The sequence below is a fragment of the Rissa tridactyla genome, chromosome 3 (genome assembly GCF_028500815.1).
Source record: "Rissa tridactyla isolate bRisTri1 chromosome 3, bRisTri1.patW.cur.20221130, whole genome shotgun sequence".
NCBI classification, from domain to species: Eukaryota; Metazoa; Chordata; class Aves; order Charadriiformes; family Laridae; genus Rissa; species Rissa tridactyla.
This window is the reverse complement of record NC_071468.1, coordinates 76,097,368-76,119,571: the sequence shown is the minus strand read 5'-3', so window position 1 is coordinate 76,119,571 and position 22,204 is coordinate 76,097,368. Positions and strand designations below refer to the sequence as shown.

Sequence of the window (22,204 nt, the reverse complement as noted above, 5' to 3'; positions counted from 1 at the left end):
AAATGCATCTCCTAACCTTCTCCAAATGCCGAGTTCTGCTTTCTCATGTCATCATTCCTGTTCCATTTCCACATTAGGATCTATTATTTGCTCTGGGCTATAACAGACACTACAAGAAAAACTCCTGCCTTACTTCCCTAAATCTTTTTTTTTTTTTTCAACTGAGTTCACAGTGTAGGTTGCTCAGGGAGGCTAGAGAATCAATCCTGCTGCTGCAAAGCTCTTCTGCCTGGTAAAGGGCAAAGTCAGTGAGATACTAGGGAAGGAAAAGCTTTCTCATATAAGAGGCCCTATAGCTATTAACAGTTGGGAAGAACGCAAAACTGATACTCTGAGGGAAAAATAATTAGAAGGACAAAGACATGGAACTAAGACCATTACCAGCAGGGAGGGGTTTTCAGCCCACAAATCATTGATGATTTTTGATGTACATGGGGCTAAGCATAGACAGATTTTTGAAGGCACCTCTTGTTCAAAGTGGGTTTTAATCACAAAGGTATTACTATAGAGGATATTCTGCCTTCTGAGTAGTTTTATGTTCTTTTTCCTGATCTAAAATAATCCATATACAGTTAAGTCATAGTCATCATCACACAATAGCAAATGTGCCAAAATACTGAATAAAGAGGCAAAAGCACCCGCTTCTTCCCTTCATGTGTTTTGCACGAGGAGAGAATCACAAACATAAGAAAAAGTATTGGGTGACCAGGAATGGAAGTTTATATGTTAATTTACAGAGCAGTCTAAATCAGGACAATTAGCAGATTCTAGTTGTGATTGGTGATCCGGTGGTTTTGTTCTCCTTTTCTTTTTTAATGTCCAGAATGTGTATATTTCTTGAGCTAACTGCAGATGCTAAGTGACATTCCAGGTTCTCAGACAAATTAATCCATTCACTGAGTTAACAAAAATAATTCATAACACACTTGTACTGAAGCTCCCTATTATCATTAACTGATTTTATCTTCAGGACAATACTTTATAGACAATGAAACAACACCTAGGATGGATTAAATGACGTGCTGTAAGCTACATACAGCACTTCAGACTGAATTAGTATTTAAATCCAAATCTCCTGAGACTCAGCTTACTGTTCTAAGAGGTAAAAACTTTACTGTCTGCCCCACATTAGAGTACCTCCAATGGTTTTACAACAGCAGAGACAGGTCTGACCCGCTGCACTGTTCTCATTCCACTGACTATTAAGCTAGTACACGCTCCAACACACCTCAGACTCTTCAGAGCTGAAAATGGCCACCAGTCACTAGCTAATTTCCAGACATCAACAGATTTAAGAAGCAAGGACGACACAGGAGTTCGAAAAAGGCAGGAACTAGTATGCTAGATCTCAATACAGTTAATGTTTTGAAGTGTATAACAATGCTGTGGACGATATTCCTTGAGTTGCTGTCAGCATCTCAGGTTTCCCAAAATACTAATTAATGTAGTCTTAAAATGTTCTATTTAAGCGACCTAATAATCCTTTATAAAACTTTACGTTTCTTAGGTGATTGCAGTGATAAGCTTGTGAAGTGTAGCAAGTTTCTTCTCTCAAAAAAGGTGCATGTATAGTATTTTAGAGAGGACTGTCAAGTGAGAGGAAAAAAACAGCAGTAAATCATCCAGCACCTGCAATAACTAGATAAGAAAGCAACAATTAATCTTTGGTATTAAAATATTTTGCCTCTCAGAAAAAGCAGGAGAATAACTGTGATAATCAACATGAAGAAAGTTTACCACATGCCAAAAGAAGTTTACCACAAAATATCATCTGAATCCAATTACTTCCCATGTCGTATAACATTGCCCAGGGCATGAACAAGGCTCCCTTTCTGGTGCAGCCTGAGTTTTTCTTTTCAGAGTGCATAAATGAATATTTTCCCAACTCCTCTAACTTTTCTTTTCTAGTTTTTTCACAGCCCCTTCCCCTCAAATCAAAATCTCTAACAAACAGGAATGTGGATCCCTATGCGGCAAACAGAAGCTGACTGACTATAGACTTGCTTTTCTTAACTCTCTCTCATGGATATTTAAAAGCAGTCTCCATACTCCCATGGCTCCACAGACCGCAGGTGGGGAACGCCCCGTGCATCTTTCCCAAGGACTTTTCAATCTTTTGGTTGGCCCCATTTGTAAAGTCTGGTTTAGCAGATTTTCCAGATAGGTCTTATTTTTCCTCCTTCCCCCCAGCCCTCCCAGAACAAGAGACCAGAAGAGCTTTAGGCATCGGTCCAAGATTTCCAGAGGCCCCACAGCCCGGCCAACGTGCCAACAATCTGTGCGCGCACAGTAAGGACATCTGATGCACTCGGAACGTGTGGGACTCGCTGCATAGGCAATATGGAACACATATGCACATATTTCCATCCTAAATCCTACATAATACACCCCAGATACTTCCCCCTCTTTTTTTCCTGCATAAAGTCGAATGGAGTTGTTGAAACTCTGATGGATCCCAGCATTCATTATAAATTCATTCCCTTTGATACACCTAATATTTTCCTGTGACATTTGCTTTCAAAGGCATTTTGATATCTCCTTATACCTTTCACACGTTTCCAGCTTCCATAAGCATATGCTAGTCTGGAAATAGAATGAGGTGACAGTGCACTGCCCAAGCTTTAAATTACAGTTTCTCTATACCTAAATCTTGTTCGGGTTGGTAAACGCGGTTGCCACATGGCCATTTCTAACATTCCTGCTGACTTATAATCTAGACAAGTGAAGAAACTAAGCAATAGAGATTTCTCAGGTTCTCAGATTTATTTTTTTTACAATAAATAATCTCATCTTTTTTCAGTGCAGGACAGTGTTTTAGCCCTGCTTATGGGGTGGTTGAATGATCAATATAAAGAACTCTTTTACCAACAAAATCCAAACCATCTAAAATACTACAAGCCGCCTGATGCCGTTTATCAAATACACTATTTCTTTAATTAAGGCAACTGGTAAATGGAGGTAAGATAACACGTTCTTATTTGATAGCACTGATAGCTATACAAGCTGCAACTTGATTAAAAACAAGTCTTAACAAGACTTGTTAAAAAACAAGCCCCAGTTCTGGGCTCCCTGGTTCAACGACAGGGAACTGCTGGAGAGGGTGCAGCAAAGGGCTACCAAGATGATTAGGGGACTGGAACACCTCTCTTATGAAGAAAGGCTGAGGGATTTGGGTCTCTTCAGTCTGGAAAAAAGATGGCTGAGGGGGGACCTTATCAACACTTATAAATACTTAAAGGGTGGGTGTCAGGAGGATGGGGCCAGGCTCTTTTCAGTGGTGCCCAGCAGCAGGACAATAGGTAATGGGCACAAACTTGAGCAGAGGAAGTTCCACCTAAACATGAGAAGGAACTTCTTTCCTTTGAGGGTGGCTGCTCTGGGTGACCCTGCTCTGGCAGGGGGGTTGAACTAGATGATCTCCAGAGGTCCCTTCCAACCCTCACCATTCTGTGATTCTGTTAATTATGCTACTTCCTTGATATTATGCTACCAGATGCCCGAGAATAAATCATATGCTTTCTTAAAAATCTATGATGAAAAAGAGTTCTTACTACTTACTTTATTAAAATATTGTTTTCTATTTTGATGTTCCCAGAGTGAAAAAAAATCTGATTGATGTCTCCTTTCAAGCTGAAAGTCAGCTTACCTTTTCCTTCATTTTGCCACAGTCATTTCCTTTACTTTCCTTAAAATTATAGTGCAGAAGTCTTTGCCCATCAACAAAAGGAGCACTGTACCTTGCCACTTACTTCAATCTTTTTTCTTTAGTATTCTGAGTATTTTCTGTTGTGCTGGAGACTTTCTATAAATTCAGCAATTTTATTAACATTTCCATGCTCACAAGCATTTTACATGTTTGCAGTTACTTGGGTTTACCTGAAGCTTGTTCAAGTTACTTTTATTTACATATTTTACTTCTTTGCTGGAGTATTAGGATCAATGAACACAAGGGAACAGATTCTGCTTTTAAATTACAGTGGTAGAAATGCAGACCAACTTCCACAGGCTACAATAAATTTAGTACAGATTTCTGTTGCGGTAACAGAACAGAAAGTGACCTTTGGCTTCTACACCACCATTTTCCCAATTTGCATTCATCTCGTAGGTTAGTTGCTTGTAACTATGTAACATATGTAGCTATGGTAAACAGATTATATAGGAAACTTTATTAACAAGTAGGGCTTAGATTATAAACTAAATATTATTCCCCATGAAACCCTAACACGGGCTTTTCACTATCCTTTTAACACGCAGAAAGCAAAAGTTATTTCTGTTTTTCAGCAACAATATTTTCCTGACTCCTGTATTTCCTTAAAACATGATGTTATATATGTGATGAACAACTATTTGTTCTGCAAGTAAACGAAAAGTAGAGTATTTCATTACTATGAAGGAACAAATGAAATAAGGGGGGAAATATCACTGAAAAACTATTTCTGAAATAATGAAATATGCCTACATATTGTTTTGTGTAACACATAGTTCTTTCTAAACAGACTGTAATTAGTACAGTTTTCCCCCAAAGTTAAACCCACAAAATGTAACCTTGCTTTGTTACAAGAACAAAAAAAATTCGGACGCTATAGTAGACAGTGTCCAGAATATTATGAATACACTGCAAATGATTAACATTATATATGAAGCTAAGATAAGGACGGTAGTATTAGATATAGAATACAGAAAATATATTATTAAAAAAAATAAAAGCAAGACTAAGCCAGTAAAAAGCTAAGCAAACATCTGAATTATGTAGCAACTGTTGGACAATGTTCAGCGTGTTGCAGTAGAGAACTGATGACAATGCATTCCTAGTAAATTCAAACCCAAATATTTCTCACAATGACAAAATTGGAAGAGAATAGACTAAAGCTGGCATGACATTGCTTTTAGCCTGACTTTATTGATATTTACCAATTATACAAAATTATATATTATATAATAGGCTTAAGAAAATAGCTACAGAAAATAAGCAGCTATACCAAATAGCCTGTCATTTCCTTTTTCATAAATTGCTATATCTAATCACCTTTCTTCTAAATGATTATTTCCAACTGAAGAGCAGTTAAGTGAGAATCTTATATAATTTATGAGTTATTACTAAAAGTGATACATTAAGGCTCCTGAGAATTATGTAATATTAAGAGATGTGAAAATTATATTTCTTGCACAGAGATTTAAGAGAGAGCTTTAGGAGTTGCGTCCTTTGCCAAGAACATTAGCATTCAACTTAAACTCTCCATAGTGTGCTTAGCTCATTAAGATTGCCTTTAAGTGCACATAATTCTAGAAGCAAAACACAAGACTGGACTCATGAACTGCATGAACATCACCACTGTCATTTCACAGAATCACAGAATCATTTAGGTTGGAAAAGACCCTTGGGATCATCGAGTCCAACTATCAACCCCACTCTACAAAGTTCTCCCCTACACCATATCCTTTCGTTACCCACTTCTTCCTTAAAGCTGCACGCAGATCACCTCCAGGTACCTTTATTCTTTTCTCTTCTCTTCAGCCACATGCTCCTCTAATCCTTCACTCAGCCTACAAATCTCACCTTGCAACTTTCCTTGTTTTCATTTCCATATTTTTTACTTTGCTGCCCAAACCTTTTCAAGTGCCCTCGGCACTCACACTGCGCACCAGGTACTGCACGACCCATTCACACCCCTCCTGGGGATTCACTGGTGCGGGTCTGATACAAGAAATAAAAGCCTCAGAATAATAAACTGCTAGCAAAACCAGATCTCTCTGAAGCGGCATCATCCTCTAAACTTCCATGGGGACTCCCTGTCTATGTTTTAGCATAGACTACAGATCCCTCAGGGCAAGAGGCAAGTAATTTATGACATAATTAAAAAAACAACAGCATTATACTAATTCGTACTTCAAAGAGATATCCTGAGATAATGGTACATATCACTCACCTAAATCTGCAAACAATGTGCTATCTATCAAAAACAGGTAACTGTCAAGTTAAGGCAACTTCCCAGTACCACGCAGGCAGGTCACTCAGTGATCTGGTCCGCTCACACCCACGTTTTACATATCAACATAGTCAGGGCAGTTTAAGCATCTAATTTACAGCCGTTTAAGATAATCCTGTTGGCATTTTCTTTAAACACTTCTAGTAACTATTTCCACCCGCTGCAGAGTGCGGCAAACAGAGACTTTGGGAGTCAGCAATCGCAGATGCAAAGCCAGCCCTATGAGTCTGCTTCAGACAACATGGGATTGTGCCACAACCATGGGGGGGACACTACAAGGCTCCATCCCCAGTACCCATGGGAGAAGATACCCTGGGAAATCAGAGGCCTCAAACTGAGACAGAGCTTCAAGGGAGGATGCTGCTACCCAGGACTCTGGCTGCAGGGTGACACTGGCCTCGCAGCGGGAGACATTCTGGTTGAGGTACTGTGACACCAGCAAAAGGAGCTGTGGGAGGAGGTGAACAGACTCCGTAGCATCATGGAGAATAAACAAGACATGAACAGGGTCACCTCAGGGACCTTGCAAAGGTTTCTGGAGGATGTTGGGGTAAATTTCTTCATACAGACACTACATGTGTCATCTTTCAGAGCTGTAACTCAGGAATAAGGCGGAACTGGTTGGGGATGTGATAATCAATGTCAGTCTTATCTGTAACAACCATGAAACCATGGAGTAGCGACAGCTAGTAGCAGAACCGTGGGCTTCAGGAAAAACTAGCTGGATCATCAGGGTCTGAGGACGGTGGTTAACAGTTTATACTCTAACCTGAAGGCTGATTACAAGTGAAGTACTACAGAGGCCTCTGAGACCTATCCAACTTAGTATTTTTACCAATGCCAAGGAGGAGGAGCTGGAACATCCCCCATCAGGTTGTGCATGAGGGAAAACTGGGGAAAGGGTTGATATGCTTGAGGGTAGAGCTGACATTCAGAGGGAACTAGATGGGCAGGAGGAATGGGCCACAGGAAATTCATTAAATTCAACAAGGACAAATACAAACTCCAGCACCCATGACAGACTAACCCCCTGAAATGCTTCAGGTGGGGGACTGACTGGCTGGAGACTATCTCTGCAAAAAAGGTTGTGGGGTTTCCAGTGGACATCAGGTGAAACATGAGCCAGTCTGGTAGTCATGAAGGCTAATAGCATCAATAGAATGCATTGCCTGTATCAACAGGAGTACAGCCAGTAGACTGAGAGAAGCGATTACTCCCCTTTACTTAGAACTTGTTGGACCACATTTGGGCCACTCTGGGGACCTGAATACAAGACAGACTTTGCTAACCTGGAGCAAGTTCAGTGGAGAGTCACCAGAATAGTCAGAGGCTGGAGAACCTGCTCTGGGAGAGGAGGCTGAGGGACACGAGCTTGTTCAGATTGAAGAAGAACCTATGAGCAGCCACCCCCAGTACCTATGTAGAGGTGACAGAGATGATGGAGCCAGGCTATTTACAGGGGTATACAACAGGAGAATGACACATTACAGGCATAAACTGAAACAAGAAGTTCTGACTAGGTATAAGGAAAAAAAATTTCATTATGAGGATGATTTGGGACTGGAACAGGTCATTCAGAGAGAGTTTGGAATCTTTGTTCTAAGTGGTTTTCAGACCTGTCTGGACAAATCCCTCAGCAGCCTGGTCTGAATTCAGACCAGGACCCTGCTTTAAACAGGAGGATGGACAAGAGACCTTAGGAGGTCTCTTTCAACCTGATCGAATCTATCTGCAACTAGTATTTTACTTGGGACAAGGAGTTTGCTTTTGAAACGGATCAGATTGTCCATACTTATGACACTTCAGCTTGCATTGCAGAGCTCTCTCAGAGTACACAAAATGAGTTCCTTTGGGATTAGATTAAATCAAAATGTGTGCATCAGCCACTAACGAGCACTGGACCAGGCCAGAGAAAGCCCGAAGTACTCCCCTTTCTCCAAAACACGTACAATGTGGATGCTAGGTTTTCAGTACCATTTTGCTTTAGAGATGCAGTTCTGTTGTGCCACACTACTTGCTAATGTAGACATCGCCAGCTGAAGAGTTATGCTTTTCCATTTCAGCAGATGAAAAGGGACACTAGCATATAAACACCAACTTTTTGGCTTTCTGATGCTGACAAACTTTGTCCAAGGATAGAAATGCATGTTATGTTCCTGCAAGACTGGACGTATATATCCTCCATAGAGTTATGTACAAGTCTTTTTGGCCTTAACAGTTTCTGCACATTCAAAGCAAGATCAATAAGCAAAGCAGCGTTTTGCCCAACTCAGGTCCTCCTCCAATGGAGGATTCCAAATGGGAGAGAAGACCAATAAAGAAACGTAAAGCGCAAATCCACATCAAAGAAGCCAGGTGACAGTTTATTCATTTTTTAAACCTTTTGCTGTATATGATATTTTGATAAACAGGAGTTATTTGAAAAAGCCAGACTGTGAGACTTAATTAAAAGTGTTGGTCCACCTAAATGAACATTCAGCTGAGATGCTAGTATAACACAACGCTTTGTAACTTTCTGAATGAAGGCCTACATAGCATCTCCGAAAACGTCTATAACAGGAAAATGCCTACAACTGCCAAGAAAGCTCCGTCTATACACATAGGAACAATTTAACCCCTTTAACAGAGGGATGCCATTTCCTTTGCAGTTCTCTTCAATATATAACCTAATCACGCAGACAGGATACCTCCTGTGCATCTCAGTGTTTTTATTTGAAACAGCTAGGCACCAAGGCTGATTGTGCTTATGGAATTTACTAAGGGGGAATGAAGACAAGACCCTGGCCACCACCATTTCCTGAACATGGAACTTCCTAAGTCATCAGGAGTGAATGATTTGCAGATTGTACACAGTGCAGGAGACTGCCCTCTCCTTATCAAGACATGAAGCACCCTAGGAGAACGCCACTTTAACGATCATAGCTCTTTCCCTTTTGAAGGTTTACAAGATTACAAGATTTCTGAGCCCATATCAAAAAAACCATGTAAACCAACGCAAAGAATATTCTTCTTTTAAAAACAAAACAAACAACATATTTTAAATGTCTAACATTAACCTTAACTCATACTGAAAAATAAAAGCACAGCCCTCAAAGTTTCAAGTTGGATTAATCTTGTATGGATTGGATCATACACCATTCTGCTGCTACTTCAGGAAAAAAATCCAAAAGTAGCTGGTCAGTTGATCATCATATCTACTATAACGCCACCCTCCTTCACAACACTTAGAGGTAAACCTCCTTCTTACACAGAACTTACCAATGGCCTTTGTGTAATGTCTGGCTCCAAGTAACAGCTCTGGGGCTCTATACCAGAATGTCACCACAACTGGATCCAAGTCTGCCAATGGCTTCAAAGGTGAGTTGAACAATCTTGCAAAACCCATATCAGCTAGGGGAGGAGAAGAAAGAAAAGAAAAAAAAAAAAAGAGAACATTAAAATGTTAATGAAAACAAATGAGAATTTAATAGTATTGCCAAAAAGCAATTATATCAAAAGCTCAAAAGCATTAAAACTTACAAATCAAAGTTTCTAAGAAAGCAACAAGTTACTCATAACAATACTGGGCCAAATTTATCTCAGGCTAAATTGCATTTACTTCATTTATAAAACTATGAAGGATGATATTTGACTTATAAGTCTTTTCATTATGGTATTGTAAAACTTTACATAACACAGATGCCTATTGATTTAAATAGAACTGCAACAGAAACCTAGTTAACTAAAGTCAATAGTAGTGGGTCTCTAATGTACATTTTCTCTTTTATTTTTAAATATGTTTACAAAACTGTGAGCCTTTGTGACTGCTATATATTTACCCAAAGTGCAAAACCAAAACGACTGCAGTATAGATTGTTTTTCCAAGTATGAAAAGTATTTTTCCTACTTCATTTGGAGGAATGAACTCCAGAATCAGGAAAGACTTTTTAACTGGGAATTACTGAAATCAGGGAGTGCACACTCCGGCAGAGGTGTATTTTAAATGTAAGCCTTCATTTCGTATAACTCAAAAACTCTCTCTAGAAACAACCTTGTACGTAAAATTAAGAAATGCCAGATAGGAAAGTACAAAATTTGGGTGTATGTTCAAAACCACACATTTTAATCCAAGTTTGAAAGTTATCTTTTACACAAACACACCTAAATCTTTCTGCTTCCAAAGTTATGAAATACCAAGTATAATTTTCTTGCAGTTACCCAGAGTAATACAAGCATATGAATCAAAAACAGCTAGCTGAACATTTTCAAACACAACAAAAGTCAACGGATAGAAAAGAGGTTCCTGTATATTACTTCTTTCCTGATGAATGCCACATGGCTTTATTAAAAAAAAGTTTATATCCACATGACTAAGGCTTATGATCTGCACAGGTAATTAGATTTGGGATAAAGACCATCACAGTTACAGGTGTTTCCCACCTTGATGCCAAATAACCTTTTGCATAGCAAACCTTTGGACCTCTACAAACACATGCATTGATATTATGTATATAAAAATAACTAGGAACAAATACAGTTTATAAGTAACAATGTTATACTAACTACTCATAGTAGAAGTCAAAAGAACCTTGGCCATGGACGTTGTTCTATGTGCTTATTACTTTCTTGTTTCTTACAGATGCTTTTATCTCACAAAATATCTTTGGCAAGCTTTATAAATGTCTAATAATATGGTTGGAATCACTTAAACTTATAAACTCACTGAATAAGATTTAAAATTGAACTAGATGTTGTGCATACACGCACTCAAAGAATAATGAAGATTTGTTTCTATCTTACAGTGAAGAAGCAATTTTTTAAGTAATTCCTTAGCTGTGCAATGAACTTGTCTCAAAATATTTACCTATTTTGACTCTTCCTCTTTCAGGACCTTCACCCATTACCAGAATGTTTGCTGGTTTCTGGAAAGCAAAAAGCAGAATATTTAGTTGACCAGTCTTGATAATTATCTTCAAGAATAATAAAAATATGTACATTTATTTTATAATGAAAACATTTCTATAACACTACCCTTAGAAGTATAGAATTAGCATACCTTTACGCTTTCCTGACATTTAGGTTTTATCCCTAGTTACCAATTTCACGATCAGAAAGATAGCAAAGTACTTTGACATTTCACAGTAAGAAATGCAATCTTTAATTAAATTTGCATTTCCATCTTTACCAGAATGATCACGTTCATCCGCGAGACTGTCTCCTACAGGTAAATTTTAAGGCAAGGCGAACATTTACGCTACACATCAATAATCTGGCAAGAACTACTTTTGCTAGTATAACTTCTTGAAAATTATGCCAAATATTGGCATTCAAATGCATAGATGAGAGTTGCTTTTGTTATCATCATATATAACTACAATTTTATAGTTGTGCTTGCTTTTAGTGTATGAATAATGAAAAACATATTGGCAAAAGCATTTTTTTTCCACAAAGTAAGTTCATTTCATGTTACGAGAATTCGCTTAAAACAGTATACACAGACAGCTACATCCACAACCTTTCAACAGTGTCACAGCAGCTTTACACATAGAACAAAACCTTTACAGGCATTTTATGCAATCTGCAGTTGTTCGTAACCAGCCGCTTGTGAACACCATATAAAATCTGCACATGACATCATGGCAATTGTTCTGCAATTAGGATCTAGGTTCCCTCGGACATCAATAGTCATTCCTTGGAAGCTTTTCCCCTATTGTGTTAACAGCTGTAAAGAAGTAAACAAGATTGAAAACATTAAGTGATTTGAATGAAGAGATGCATAACAAAGTTTCAAAGCAGAAGTTTTGGAAGCCTCATCCAAACAATAATTACATTTAAAATCCCTAATGCCTGAAGAGGTCTGCTCGAGCAGGATTTGATCAAAAATCTGAAAGAGATGTCCAGAAAGCCAACATCAGAATCTCACTTAATTTCTCAGTTCCTAACACTTGCCACTATTTACCTGAAATGAGACGCTCAAACTAAGATAACTAATTTGGCTTAAAATTGGAATTTTGGAATTGGAAATCCTTAGCTCTTTTGAAAAACAACCAACAACAACAAAAAAAGTCATTACTTCACCTATTCTTTCTCCTTTCCCCCAAGAAGCTGTCCTCCCTTCCCACCTCACTCCCATCGCTAGACATTGCTTTTTCCCTAGCTCCAGCCATAGCCTCTCTTTCCAACCCTGCTCCAGATGCCATTGCAACTTTTACTCCTCCTTTTCTAATCTCAGGATAATTCTCAACAACATCCCTGACTTCTTATTCCCCAAGGTATTTTTTGAATCCTTCAAGAGGGTATATGCACTCCCTTCTTGGAGAACGCAATAGCTATTTTAATTGATCTTGAGTAAACACTCACCAGCAGATCCAGGAAAGATAAAGATGGTGCTTGCTTTTAGCTAGTATTTAATAATAATGAAATCAACACTTCAAGGCAACTGATCAAACTCTGGTTTCACATTAATGTATTACCCTCAGTTGAATATTCTGGAGAACAGATCAATCCCATTCTTCATATTCAGAAATCAGGCAAAAAAGGGAAGCATGCGAGTTCGCACTACACTTTACCCCTGTTAGAAATCACATAGCTAAAATTGTCCCAACCAAGACAGCAAAATTCCAGTTTCCTTGTCAGAATTCTAACCGAAAATCCTGCCTCGCAACCTTGATTGAGAGTTGAGTATGAATCAAAAACACTTCAATAGACCTTTACATTCAGGATTGGATTTTAGGCACTATAAAATGCATTTATTTGTCACATGAACAGAGCTGACAAAAGTGTCGTTACTACACCGATTTCTCGGTTAGTTTTTTTCTGTAGAAGAATTATGTTGTGAGAGATAAACTGCATAACACCAGAAGATGTACTACGATAAAATTTAAAATCGAAGTAGATACAACAGGATTCTCCAAACAAAACATCTCATAAGATTCATATTTTACCCTTTAGTATTACAAGATTCTTCCAGCAGCAATTTTTTTCATAGAAAAAAAGCACAATTTTATCTGCTGACATAAACCAAACTATTCACAGCATAGTCCAGGTTGGAAAGGACCTCTGGAGTACAACCCCCCTGCTCAAAGCAGGGTCAACTACAGGGAGAGAGGAGAAACAGAGAAGGAATAAAGTGTGGAAAAAAAAAAAAAAGGAAAAAACTTAGCCTAATTTCCAAAAAACCAAGTGCTTCTCCTGAGGCACCACCGCCAATGTGGAGATGACAGGCATATCACGGATGGCATCCTGATGCCTGCTGGATCCCTACTGACCTGCAGACCACTCCCTCAAGAACAGCTCACATTGCAGCAGCTTCCTGTGGGGTGAGAAGTCTTCACTCAAACCTGTTCCTTAAGTCAGAAGGAGAACACACCTGAACTTGCTTCTTATTTCCCACATGAGCAAATTACTGCTTGGTTACCAGCTACTAAAAAGATAAGAACTTTCCTAGTTCCTCTTGCTAAGCAGAGCTGTTCTGGCTCAGAAAGCATTTTCAACTGTATGTACACTAAACCAGTTGAAGAGTAATTCTAACCTGATAGGACCCATCTTTCTGAGATGAGACAAATAATATCCAGCTCCTGTGCCCATGAATGTTTATTTAATAAAAACAAAAACTTCAGAGGAGCTTAAAACATAGGTCATGTGTTTTGTGGTTGTTTTGTATAATAATGGCTTAAACACCGTAAAGTAAAACTCCTCACCTCCCCAGAGCCTTCATGATACACAAGCCACGCTGAGAGCAACCCAACCCTTATGGAGCAGGGGGGCTTCCTCGGGGCCTTGGCTAAATAAACAGCACCAAGGCAGAGTAACAGAACCTCACGTGCTCAGGTATGGAGGAAAGTCTTTGGGTTATTTCAGAGGTATTAACATGGCATCGGAGATCCTCAGGAATGTAGGTAATGAGCATTTCCATCATGAGGTAAGAGAGAGGACTGCTAAAGTGAACGCAAACAACTTCTGCTTTCTGGAGAAGGGAGAACATGTTAATCTAATCTCTGGATACGTAGGATTTAAGTATCAAAACATTTTACTCTGAGATAGTCACTTAATAGCCTACTATAGAATTACAGTCTAGTATGACAGCTAGTTACTGCACAGTTACTGTATAGTTACTGGACAGCTGCAAAATTCAGATTAAAAAGTGGGAATTGGAGAAATTAAAAAGCCCTGTACCCTCATGTATGTTCAGGCTACGTGCAAGTTATAAACACCAGTCTAGTTTCTGAAAACAATCTTACTGCTGCCCACATGGTGAAGAAAAAGGGGGTTTAGGTGGAAGAAAACATGAAGGCCCAAGCAGCTGAGATCAAATCCTGACACATACTTAGAGTAAATCATGTCTCTTCCTGAGAGGACAGAATTTTATTCACAAAAGTTTGAGAAGCTCTGCTTAAAATTATTAACTAACTCCTTAGGTAAAAGGTAAAGTAACTTAACAAGGACTACCCTTCTGAGCCAGATGCATCCCAATTAATCCCCTCTCTATTTTCCTCAAACTCTCCCCTTGCTGAGAACACAAAACACCAGCTGGGAAGCAAAGCGATGCTGCTTCATCTCCACCTATCTGGTTGCTATAGAAACAACAGAAACAGTAAGAGTTAGGAGTCTCACATTTAAGATCAACTATAAAAATGAACAGAGAAATCCCCGTTGAGAAATGTAGTTGAGGTTTGACTGTCTAAAGAATATTCACAAAAAAAGAGCAACGTCAACAGCAACAAACAACTAGGGCAAAAACCTGAAATATCTGCAAAAGGGGATGTAGATGGCAATAATTTGATGGGTTCTTTACAAGAGATAAGCATGGATAACGTATTTACTTTTCTACATCAGTGAGAGAGTGGGAATAAAGCAATTAAGGGATCCTGGTGGGAGAGAAATGAACCTGCTAGGCTAACAAGTATGTTTTCATAAATAATAGAAGTATCATGAACGAGACTCATATGGACATCCATGTTATCTTAATCAATATGCTTCCTACTTAAATATTTAGACAGTAGATTAGAATAAAGGTTGAAGGAAAATAAAACATCTACGTTTTTGAAAGAGCATAACAGGCCAAAACAGGAACAACAGCCTAACAATAGATGGCAATACTTTATTTTTAATGGTTATTGTTGTTATCTCCTCAAGTACAGTGGTGACACAATTCTTAAGAGATTTGGTGCAGAATTACATTCCTGTGAGAAAACGTCCATAGGGACATACCACTTTCCATACACCATTCTTTATTGTTTATATCCAAACAAATGTGTTTCCCTTTTGGAATGTATCACTGAACAAAGAATAATCTGAAATTAAGAGGCTTCTATTGTAAAAGATATTGCAAGTCTTTCAGATAAAAGCTCTCTCCACAATTAAAGAAACTGGCTTGCAACAAAGTCTTTTCAAGCCTCAATTATTTAAAAAAAAAAAAAGCAATTGTAAACAGCATAGTGTTGATACATAGATGCGCTTTCAATTCACAAGCCAAAACCAAGAGTAGCGGTGATTTCGTCTCAGCTTTTAGCACACTGCTTTAACAAAAGACAAAGGTCCTAAATGAGATGAGTGTGTTCCACTCCGCGGGCACTGCCCAAAAGATCACTGAGCCTTTAAGTTCAAGATTACAAGGGAGCTGCAGATGCTTCACAGAAATTTGCAAACAAAGCTTTTGCTCTTCTCATCCACAAGGAAACGTAGGCACTTTCCTGCCTTAAGTCAATGCTATTCAAACCCAGACATCGTTTTCAGTACCAGCGTGCCAGTGTATTGGTCTAACACTTTTGATAACCATTGATCTAATTAAAGTAGGATTTAAAAAAGAAATGGTTCTAAAAAGATTTTATTATGCACTGCAAACCTCCAAATCACTATCACTTCCATTCACATTACCTCCATATATTGAAAACTGTATAGAAAATTTGTTATCATCGCTTCCCTCTCCTTTTTTAGAAAGCTGTTTGGTCACTGTTTTTCTGATACTGAGCACTAGACAAAAGTATACCATATAGAGTAAAATATCTTCACATCTGTTTCTTTTTACAAGCCTTACATACTGTGAACTCTAATAAGAGCCACTGCTCTGATTACACACCATCACTTTCAACTTGGTTTTATTTTTCAGCTGTTATCCTTAGCTTTACAAAAAAGACCTATCTCATATTTTTTGCCTAGGTTTGTAAATCCATACAATTTTCTTCTACTATTTCTCTACTCTGTTAAAATGATTGACGTTGCAAAGCAATATCATTAACAAATCTCATCAATGTATTTATCATTTAATTCAAATCAATAAAGTTTCTACAGATACTATCAAATTGAACAAGGCCAAAACCAAAGCTGATTACTACAGACCACAATCTTAAAAGGCAGTAAATCACAAGGAATGCAAAATGCTTTGAAATAGTATGTCATTCAAATGAAATAAAAACTTGTTTAAATCTAGAAAGGAGGAAAAAAAACACAAATAGAGGCAGACACATGAAGCAAATATATGGCAACACAATAAGTAAAGCGTACCACAGAAGGCTTTTATAGCTAAATCTAAGAAAAATAACCAGTCCAAAACCTTTTGCAATAAAAAATGAAAATACAAAAAAATGCAGACACATAAAATTATACAGCTAAGTGTCACCAGATTGTTATCTTTAAAACTGAAAATGTACTTGATTATCATCAGAGGAACATCGGTGACAACAAAAACATTTTCAAATGTATTAACAGCATGTAGGAAACTAAATTTAATGCATATAAACATATTTATTAATATGATAATAATACACACATGGTAACAATTATTTTTATCTCCACTCCTGCTTCTTTTAAAAATAATTTTTAAATGAAACATATACAGAATTAATAAAGACATGGAAGCGTGTGCGACTGAGAGGCAAAAAATCTTTTGTATAATTCTGAGAGATAGAAAGTGGATATTCCATCATAAACCATGGTGTCAGATTATGTTAGAGACTTACGTATTTCATAGCTGATGAACTCATATGGTCAAAAGAATCATTAATTCCAGATATCAGAAATTCTAATGGCAACCAGAAGCATGGAATTTACCTCTAAGCTCTGGAACTGATGTTAAGTAGCTAGAAGTAAGAACAAACTGTACAGAAGATATCTGAAATATTTCTTTGGAATGCCTTTTTAAAGACTTTGGTTAAACACATTCTTTGCCTGTGTCCATTAGATGTTGAGAGGGGAAATGTACTGTTTTCATACCGAAGCTAGTTATCAAAGAAATCTTTTCATGTTTCTATATTCTTATAAAACTCCTCTATGCACAGAAAGCAAAAGAAAGCAGAAATACTAGAAGTATGCCTACAGTGCAACCATACATCTGCACATATTAAAAAGAAGATAAAAAAAAAGTCCCTGAAGTAAACTTAAGATTATCTAGCCTACAACAACAGCAAAGATGTGACTACGCAGGCTACATTACAAACTGATTTAAACCAGCCCATGACTCTGGATACTCTTTGGAGAATCAGTGGAAAAATCATACAATGCTTTGGGCTGAATGGGACCTCTGGAGGTCATCTGGTGCTCAAAACAGGGAGGTCACCACCCTGCTCAAAACAGTGCCAACTTCAAAAACAGAACTGACTTTGAAGCTGCATCAGGTTGCTGAGTGCTGTAACTTTGGGAGCTGCGGTTCTCCAAGGATGGCAGTTCCTCAGCCTTTCTGGTGGACAACGCCTTGCACTGTCTGACAACTCTCATGACAAAAAAATTGTTTCCCATCACCTAATCAAAACGCCTCTTGAGGAAATGTGTGCCTGTGCCCCTTTCTCTGCATACCTCTTAAAATGTCTTCATCTTCTCTACAACCTCTCATTAGGCAGTTAAAGTCCACGCTGAAAATGCTGCACACTGCTGAGTGCGGTGGCAGTAAAGCTGACACGCGCAAAGCTCGCTCTGTCACCCTGTTATAATCCTATTGCACCTTTGGCTGAACAGTTACACACCTCAATGTAACACCGAAAACACATATTTGAGATGACAGAGTCAGACTAGAAGTCCAGACTCTGGAATACATTCACTACAAATGTATTTTACCATGGGAAAGAACAAACTTCCTCAACCCCCCCCTTCATTTTAATCAAATCATAGAATCACATACAGACAAACTAAACAGTACAGTCAATTCAAGTTGCCATGCCTTCAGTTACTCTCATATATAACTACCCTTATGATAATGAAATCAGTGGTCAGGTAAAGTATTCATTTCTCTGTTTTACTTCATTTTTCACAGGTTGGCTCTTCTCCTGAGAGGTAATTAAGCGTATACCTCAACTGACATTAATTCTTTAAATTCACTCCCCTCAGCCCTACCCAGGCACTCCCCCGAAATGGCCAAACATCCATGCTCCTTGTAAGAATGCTCTGCTTCAAAATCAATTTGAAACAATGGCTTCTTAGGCAATTGCTAGAAAAGATATTTAATTTATAAACTCAAGGTGTTTGATCATTCCTGAAAGAGGAAAAGACTACCCACCGAACTCTATTCCCTGGTTAATCAATGGATAATATAGTTGCAGTTATGTCACTGGAAAATGGACTGCAAACACAAGGGGAATATGAAATAAGAGTAATCACAAGAGGAGAATATAATTCTGGGCTATATAAAAGTTCAGAAATGAAACAATCTTTCTTTCACACAACATTTCTTTCAGTTTCTTATGGCTGACAGAGCATTAAATTACTGCAAGACAAAAATGAAAACTCCAGACAACTTTGGATGTCGGGCATTGCTTCTATTATAACAATCTTCACAATGTACTAGTGTACCAGTGGTTTCAACCCCCATCAATGACAATGCAGTTCAAGTGAAAAAGAAAAGAATGAAAAAATCCTCACATTAGGAGAATGCCAAAACGTTTGACAGAAATTAAATTTTGTGTTGCTATGCAACATTATCCAAAGCATTCTGCTGGTGCTAGTGCTGCAATAGCATATTTGAACTTAAAATGTTACATGCAACCTTGAGAAGGACAAAGAAGGGGGAAGATGGAAACAAAGAGAAAAATATGATCTTAAATTACCAGTGCAAAATAAAATGTCACAAAACAAATGTTTAACTAATACACTGAATTCGCATTGTCCCTGGGATTTTCAACACATTACAGTGCACACTCCAGCAAAATTCCATGAAGCTACTCAGCAATCATCTAGGGCCTTGTCTTTAGACCTCGTCTGGGCTCTTTGGGAGCACCAAGCAGAGCACAGGACAAGGCAGATTGCTCAACCTCTGCTACCCCTTTTTTGAGCAGTGCAGATGTGCAGCCCATCATGCATGGGAACAGAAGACAGACTCACCTCCGAAATAATTTGGAAGTTTTTTCTACTTTTTAATATATCACAAAGAGGAAATGGAGAAATAAATTTCACTCCATAAAAGCACAGTCAAACTCTCCCTCTGTTGGGGCTTCAAGACACATCCTGAATGCCCCAAGATACTGCAAGTCAAGCCAAATCTATGCATCTCTGCCTTCAAGTCCTTATTAGATATTCTTCACACATGATCTTTAATCAGAATAACTACCCAAAGGCAAGTAAACTGAGAAGATATTTGCACGTGTGAAACATTACAAACACTATCACTTTCTTCACCTTTTTAAAAGGCAAAAGCTAAGAGACAGCACATCTGACAGAACACTTACATGAGAAAGGCTACGAGAGGAGGGGGAAATGAGATGATGAGATTCTCACGTGTTCCTGCTGTTGGAACTCTTTGCTTATTTGCATTACTTTGTTTCTGTTAGAGCAGCATGAAAATTAGATACCATAATTGCTCTATCTGGTAATTCTTTCAGTTGCAGCACTAAATTTCACCATCGCCAAATCCTTGCATTTGTTTTATACGATATTCTGACTACTCCTCCCAGTTTAGTAGGGTTATTAAGGCAGGAGGATGAAGCCTCTATCCAATCACAGGACCAACGACTGAAAGTGAGACTGCTGACACTGCCATAAAACATTTTGTTAATTGCCTTTCACAAAGTATCTTTGGCAGTAAAACTCCAATACCTCCATTCCCCAGAGAGTCTGCTAGAGTCAGAGAATTAACAAAGCTTTTCTGACTGCAATAAATAATATAGTACCAAATGAATAGTTATAAGTGTAACCCATTTTCATTACAAACCCAGCTTCTGCTTGGATAGCTTAGATTGACTGAATTAGGCTGAAATAATAAAAGTCCTTTAATGGAAATTTCAAAGGAGGAAAAGAATAAGAAAAAAATAGCATGGTTACCTACAGAGGTTACTTCCATGTTGAGTGGGTCTTAAGAGTCCCTTTTTGTCTGACCCCAGAGGACAGGGGTCTGGGCACGGGAATATAGCTTAAAGGACTCAGAACTATGCAATACATTTCTTTCATTATTATTTTAGGGTAGAAGCTTTTGGTACGATTTAGAAAAGCAATAAATACATTAAGCTTTATGGGATTTTAACAATCAAAGGTTTATATCTAGTAACATTTCATATTGTTTAATTAGCTCCTGTCAGTTTATTACATACATTATCTTGCAGCATTAAGCGACACTATTTATCCACTTTTCATATACATGCTCTTTTCCTATGCTTATAATCTCAAGGGAAAAAAATATGAGGACCCATCTCTGCTCCCTGCTTCTTTCATGCTGAGCCTAAAGACTAGAAAATCTAATCTTTATGTGACCAGTTTAAGTGTCTGTTATACTACAGCATCAACTCCTCTTTTGTGTGGAAATAATTTACAACATAACCCCAATCTTTCTATAATCCTTCTCAGAGCATCTTCTTGAAGCAAGTTGTTGGCTTCCAATATATGCAGGGATAAGTTACATGTCCTGTTCTCACCATGATTTGTCCAGCAGACCAGTGGTGAGGCTTCAGGAGGAAATTTTATCACCCTAATACAAGCCTTGACGCCTACACCAATACTAATCGGGATTTAACATCCAGTGGACCATAAGGTCTCAGACTCACCATCCAGTCACCACGTTCTAGACGACTTACTGATGTATCAGTTGAGGCAGCACAACCTCACATGGCTTGCAGTGGGCAAAAGCAACTATGGACCGCAAAGTGAGTGGATGCACAGAGTACCACTGCTCAGCTGACAGTTTCATTACAAAGAAAGTTAAGCAAAACATACCCTTTAAAATCCATCCTAACAGAAACTCTTTCCCTGGCTTATCACTATTACTCTGTCCACCCCACGCCCCAGATAAAAATCTCTCTCCATCTCTCAGTCAGTTCACGCTGAAGATACTTCCTCACTCCTCAGCTTCCAGACTTTTGGGGGATCCTCAGGTCCATTCAGGCTCTGATTTTTAAGAAGCTGAACACCAATGGTCAGGTTCTTTAGCAACAGTTGTATTTCAAACCCAGTTTTGTATCATAAAGTTGGAGAAAACTGATTCTCTTAGTTTCCCCTTGGGGGTTGTTCCAAGGTGTCTCCATCTGAACGAGCAGCTATGGAGTTTTAAAAGTAACCAGTAAGTGGGTCTCCCTGGGGCGTGCTACAACTGTGGTAACAAATGCTGGATCCCATTTCCACTGTTATTCAGAAGCGCAACTGTTTCACAACATTAACCTGGAGAGCAGAATGCCCACATCATCCATCTCAAGATGCACAACTGTGCCCCTTAAAGCAGGGCTCCCGGGTAGCCGGTGTGCTCTGCCACAGCCCGCTCTTGTGCTCAAGCTGCTCTGTCCTGGCCAGGGTTCCAACCATTCCTTTGCATCAAAAATCAGTAATGAGATGTTTATGAGGCCGTGAACCTAACAGGAGACACAGCGAAACATCGTTTGATACACTGCCATACCAATATTCAGTGTCAGACTTCAGTATCATAAAGTTTGCAAAAGATCAACACGATATGATGATCCTCTTAAGCCTTTTTGCTCTACATGAAAATAGCCTAAGAAGTCAGGCAGAGGTAACAATGGACATGTTTAGTGATAGATTCATAAGTTACAATATTTCTACCTGCTTTCTGAAGCCTGAAAGAGATTTATTCATTACCTGCTGGTTTTGGATACTCCCTCACACAAATGAGACTAAGAGATACTAAGTAGCACCCCTGCGTGTGTTTACATTAATGATGACTATAATGTTTCTCAATACAAAGTAATTTTAATGTACATAGTCTCTGTAAAATTTAGAAGAATACTGCATTCCCTTTCTGCTCATTTTATAAGTAAACGCTATGGAAAGGAGCCTAATGTTCAGCTGGCATTCAAATTTTTATGGTATTCCTT

General features: G+C 38.4%; 1 protein-coding gene across 8 annotated transcripts in view; it reads right to left on the bottom strand.

Annotated features, from left to right (window-relative positions):
- Window positions 1-22,204, bottom strand: part of CDK19 (cyclin dependent kinase 19) — a 133,889-nt gene that overhangs the window by 29,404 nt on the left and 82,281 nt on the right. For all 8 annotated transcript variants that reach the window (XM_054195490.1, XM_054195485.1, XM_054195488.1 and 5 more), the window contains 2 exons: window positions 10,831-10,888; window positions 9,246-9,377 (listed from right to left, as the gene is read on the bottom strand). In XM_054195490.1, coding sequence (XP_054051465.1) covers window positions 9,246-9,377; window positions 10,831-10,888 — 190 coding nt within the window. The remainder of the gene's footprint in view (window positions 1-9,245; window positions 9,378-10,830; window positions 10,889-22,204) is intronic.